At 39.5% G+C, this 5,633-nt stretch overlaps 1 protein-coding gene across 1 annotated transcript; it reads left to right on the top strand.

Annotated features, from left to right (window-relative positions):
- The first annotated feature begins 3,366 nt into the window (after positions 1–3,366).
- LOC118846891 (olfactory receptor 10R2-like) lies at positions 3,367–4,375 on the top strand. The gene has a single exon (XM_036755573.1). The coding sequence runs from the start codon at positions 3,367–3,369 to the stop codon at positions 4,306–4,308; it is 942 nt and encodes a 313-aa protein (XP_036611468.1). The 3' UTR covers positions 4,309–4,375.
- Positions 4,376–5,633: the final 1,258 nt, after the last annotated feature.

The following is a 5,633-nucleotide window of genomic DNA, read 5'->3' as shown; positions in this document are numbered from 1 at the left end:
TCTGCTTAACTTGGAGTAAGGAGGCACCATCCCAATCTTCAGTCTTTTTTACATTGCTCTTTTCAGAACTAGTTCTGAGTATCTGTGAATTTTTGGTGCTTCCAAGGTGCTGTGATTTGTGGAGAGATGTGGTATGTGTTGCTGGTCTGCACTTTGGTCTTTATCCAGGAAGGGTTCCTACTCCTCTACTTCCTTTCAGCCACAAGTGCTAGTGCTCCTCTTGGCCCTGGAACTGTGACCAGGTTTTCTGTTTCTTCCAGTTGCATGTACTAGTGGTCCCCTCTGCTTTGAAACTGCGACCAGGACCTTTACTCCCTTGTGATCAAGCACAAGTACTCCTAACTACCTTGGAACTATGACCCAGAACTCTATGTGGGTATGCCAGTCACTGCCAGGTTCTGCACCTAGTGCCAGCAAAGTCCCTTGTAATCTCTTTCTGACCAGTTTTTCATCCCCCTTACCATCTCTGGAATGAGAGCTTCTGAAGCTGCTGCTGAAAAAGAGAATTAATAGCTGTTCTGTTGCTGCTGTCTCCAAAGCCCACTACTGGTGTCACCCCACTGCTGATCTTTCCCACCTTTGTGTTCTGGATAGGCATCTACTCCATTTCACAGATTTCTCAAGCTGACCTCCTAAATTGTCTTGGGATGGAAAAAATGTCTCACTTTGACTTTTTATGGACTTTGCTGCTCCAAAATTCATTTTGAGGTGTTATTTTAATATTGTTTGGAGAAGAATGTTGTGAGAGTTGAGCTCGGTTGCTGTCACCTCCACTCTCTTTTTTCCCTTTCCAAGGGCAATTCCTTCTTTTGGTAATTTTTCTAATTCTCCACTATGCTTTTTTAAAAGTCTCATTATGGAGGAACTCATATTTAAATGGTCAAGTACAGTTGAACAGCGGCAGTTACTTTCAGCACATCAATACTTCAGAGTATTCCTCCAACTAAGGACAATAAGAACTCAAGTGCCTATTTTTCACTATGAATTCTTTGAAGTTATTTGTAGTTTTTAAATGTGCAAACATAAGTGGAAATTATCAGAAAATAAACTGACCAATTTAATGAGTTCTTCAATCAAGCTGATGAAACAGGATGCGAGCCACTACTAAGAAGCATATGAGGCTCAGCTCCTCAAGGAGTATGAAGATGCCTAGTAGCACTTTGCCGATAGAGTACAAGCAAATTTGAATGATTAGCTGGTTGAGACTCAGGAGGATAGACTCAGTCAATAAGCTATCTCTCTTCGTGGTCCATAAAATTAAACTAACAAACTAAAAACCAAAAAACCAACCAGCTCTCTCTCTCTCTCTCTCTCTCTCTCTCTCTCTCTCTCTCTCTCTCTCTTCTCTCTCTCTCTCTCTCTCTTCTCTCTCTCTCTCTTTCTCTCTCTCTCATAGGAGGAAAATGACATGGTGAAGACCTATGCTTTAGGAATGGCACATTGAAAGCTCTGTGTAGAATGGGTTAAAGATGGGTGAGACTGGAGGCTGAAAGGTCAGTTTGGACATTATAGTAATAGTCCAGGAGACAGGTGATAAGAGCCTGAACTAGGATGGCAGCTATATAGGTAGAAAGAAAGTGATGGATGAATGATATATCATGGAGGTAGACTTGACAGAATTTAATACTGAGGAGTAGACAGTTGAAGATGACTCCAAGGTTACAAACCTAGGTGTTTGGAAGGATAGTGGTACCCTCAACACACAAAAAAGGAAATTATCATAAATTATTTCCCATTAATAAACAGAAGGCAGATGGAAAGAGGAATCATATATCAGTTTAAACAGATCATTATTTTTGGACAATTTCACTTTGGACAGAACTATATTTGCTACTTTGAACACCAAGGCACCTGTTTAATAGTAGTTGAAGATAATGAGGACCTTAACTAGCTAGGTAGTAGTAGGAGTGGAAAGGAGACAGCAACAGCCTCATAATGACACTTTTGGTAGCCACTGTTTCACCATTCATTCATTCATTCATTTTCTAAGTTAATGAATAAATGTTCTGTACTGACTATTTGAAGAAACTTGGCCAACAGAGTACGGGAAATGAGTAAACAGAAAGACATAGTTATTGCCCTCAAGGACCTTACCATCTAATTAAAAAGACAGGATATACACATGAAGTGATAGAAAATATATGTCCTAAACAATGTATATATACATATATTTCTATATATATACATGCACACATATTTATGCACACACACATATATATATACATACACACATATGTGTATGTATGTGTGTGTGTATGTGTATTTATGACTAAGGATGAAAAGTAATTAAGTTGGTTGAGTAAATAAAAGAGATCCTAGGGGAGATGAAGTGGTGTTTTACTAATTTTAATTTTTTTTTTTGCAGCATTTGGAGTGTTTGGAACTTCGTGGGTACAAACTGTGGGAGACAATTCTAAGTCATGGAGGTGGTGTGAGGATATATATGCTATATATAGATAATAGTATTGTATTGATTTAGAGTCAGAGGGCATGAGTTTCAATCCTAGCTCTGCCATTTTCTATCTGTATTACCTCGGGAAGTCATATCACCTCTCTCAGCTTCAGTTCCTCGTTTGTAAAATGAGATGCTTGGACTTGATGGACTCTGAAGTTTCTAACAGCTCTATCTTTATTAGGAATACCTTGTGTCAGCTTTGTGGAAGATGTGATCAGCTCAGTTCTTAAGCAATTCCCAGGCTGTGACGAATAAGGTCACCACAGGCTATGTTCACCATATCTGAGGAATGGACCTTTCCATTGGAACATCAGCAGGGATAGATTGGAGGAAAGATCTATTTGGCATAGTTATAAAATTGATAAATACTTCTTCTCATACTGGGCTAAGTTGGAACCAATGTTCTCCAAATTAGAAAAGTCTGGAAGTTTGTCTTCTTTCTATCCCTTTTTCCCCCACAAGGTTGTTTCTCTTCCTCTTCGTCTTACTGTACATGTAAAGGTCACAGTGAGGATCATACTCAGATCTGAAAAGCTCCAAGACCCAAACTCTATTCATATTAATAGCAAGGATAGTGAAGGAGATAAGTAAAATAAAGAAAAATAGTCCATATGGGTCTTTAATTTGGATGAGATTAACTGCATGGTGGATTTCAATGATGATTCAGAAACTGGCTGATCAATCCAACTATGTCCCAAGAACTGCTGATTCAGCTGACAATAAGAGACATATCCTAGGTTGGTTTATTTGTAGCTATATTACATCATTAGCTTTTCATTGTTTCTCCCTGCAAACAATTCAGGGTAGGTCCAATTACCTGAATCATTCAGAATGAATACTCTGACTTCCAAGGTCCACAGAACTGAATATTTTTCTCTCTCTCTTTTTCCCCCTAGGACATTCCCAGCAAAATGATTCCTCCAGCCAACCTTACTATGGTTAATGAGTTCCTGTTGCTGGGCTTCTCTTACCTACAGGAAAAGCAGCTTCTGCTTTTCCCACTGTTCCTCTGCCTTTATCTGCTCATTCTGAGTGGGAACATCACCACAGTGACTGCCATCCGCCTGGAACAGAGACTCCACACCCCAATGTACTACTTCCTGAGTGTTCTTTCTGTTTCTGAGATCTTTTATACCATTGTCATCCTGCCTAAGATGCTCCTCAACCTTCTTTCTGTGCTCAGGACCATCTCCTTCACCAGTTGTGCTGTCCAGATGTTCTTCTTCCTTGGCTTTGCTATCAATAACTGCCTGCTGCTTGGGGTGATGGGTTATGACCGCTATGCTGCTATCTGCCACCCTCTGCGCTACCCAATCCTCATGAGCTGGCAGGTGTGTGGGCAGCTGTCAGTCACTTGCGGCATTTTAGGTTTCATGATCTCACTAATTTTGGTTAACTTGGTCTTTAATCTCCCCTTTTGTAATTCCAACAAAGTCAATCACTACTTCTGTGACATTTCACCTGTCATTCGGCTTGCCTGCACAGATTCAGACACTCGTGAATTCATCATCTTCATCCTTGGAGCTCTTGTGCTTGTGGCCCCCTTTTTCTTCATTTGCATTTCCTATTTCTCTATCTTGAGAACCATCCTGAATATCCCCTCAACTGAGGGGAAGAAAAAGGCCTTCTCTACCTGTGCTTCTCATCTCACCGTGGTAATCATTCACTATGGCTGTGCTTCCTTCATCTACCTGAGACCCACAGCCAGCTATATTTCCAACAAGGACCGCTTGGTCACAGTGACATATACCATCATCACACCTCTGTTGAATCCCATGGTGTATAGCCTCAGGAATAAAGATGTACAACTGGCCATAAGGAAACTACTGAGCAGGGAATTTTACCTGAAATGACACAATTTGATTGGTTTCTTTGATAATTCAGCTTTGGTGCTGAATATTCTCCCAAATTATGCTTGTAACTATACCATTTTCTACTATTGACAAATACTAACTGAAAGATTTTTTTTTGTTAGTGTTGACATGTGGAAATGAATTTCTTTTGGGAACCTGGAATTATGGACAATATTAAAAAGATCATGGAGATATAGGCATATTGGAGCCAGAGAAATTCCTCTTGGCAGGGACTTGGGACAAGACAAGGTCACAAGAAAGATGACCTAGAATAATGAGGGAAAGCATTTTTTTGGGGACTTGGCTGGGGAAGGATAATGAATTAAGCCTGAGATGAAACAAAATATCAGCTGAAGTTCACCTGTGTTTCTGTCAGTGACACCATCACTCTCCCAGTATCTAGTCTCTGAGACATCCTTTTCTACATCTGTTTCACTGCCTCACTTCCATAAGTTACCAAGATTTATTTATTCATTTTCTCTGTGTCTTTTGAATGAATCCCTCCTTTCCAACATTATTTTTACTATTCTAATGATCTAACTCTCATCATGACATGGTGGGAAAATTATTAAAGTCTCTTGATTGATTCCTGGGCTTGCATTCTTTCCCCCATACGATCAGTCGTTCATGTGTTTATCAGATTAATTTTACTAAAATACCACTGTTATAGCATCCATTTAAAAAAGTTCCTCATGTTCTCCATGGCCTATAAGATAAATTCCAGATTACTTTTTCTGACATTGACACAACACCATAGTCTTTCCCTAGCCTTCTTTTCCAAAAACTTATTCACCATTACTTCCCTTTAATAAAAGTTGTTCCTGAAGACCACATTTACCCTTCCCTTTCAATTAGTCTAGTCTGACTGAGGATTGTACCCAGAATATGACTTGTACTTCCTGCCTAGTTCGTTGGGAGTAATTGTGAAGATAAAATTTGTAAAGTGCTTTGTACCATACCTAGTATGTAGTAGATACTATATAAATGGTTATTCCTTTCCCATTTTCACAGGATTATTGTAAAGATCAAAAGAGATGAAATTTATAAAGTATTGAGCTCAATGACTGGCACATAGTAGAAACTTAACAAAGGCTTATTCTCTTCCTTCCCTTCCCTGCCTTGAGAGCACTCCACCCTAAGGCTGCCCTGAGACCCCTGGGAATTTAATAACGTCTGAACATTCTTAAATGAATAACACATTCCCACCCAATCATACACTTATCATCACAGTGATTCTGATCCCCTGTTTATCAATATTCAAACTTTGTTCTTCCACTCACTATCCATTCCCTTATTCCTATGTCCCTTGACTCTCGCATTCAAGG

Source organism: Trichosurus vulpecula, chromosome 4, assembly GCF_011100635.1.
Source record: "Trichosurus vulpecula isolate mTriVul1 chromosome 4, mTriVul1.pri, whole genome shotgun sequence".
Lineage (NCBI taxonomy): Eukaryota > Metazoa > Chordata > Mammalia > Diprotodontia > Phalangeridae > Trichosurus > Trichosurus vulpecula.
This window is presented reverse-complemented; position numbering and strand designations above follow the sequence as displayed.

Coding starts and splice junctions, on each gene's coding strand:
- LOC118846891 (XM_036755573.1), top strand. CDS start 3,367: ATGATTCCTCCAGCCAACCTTACTATGGTTAATGAGTTCCTGTTGCTG.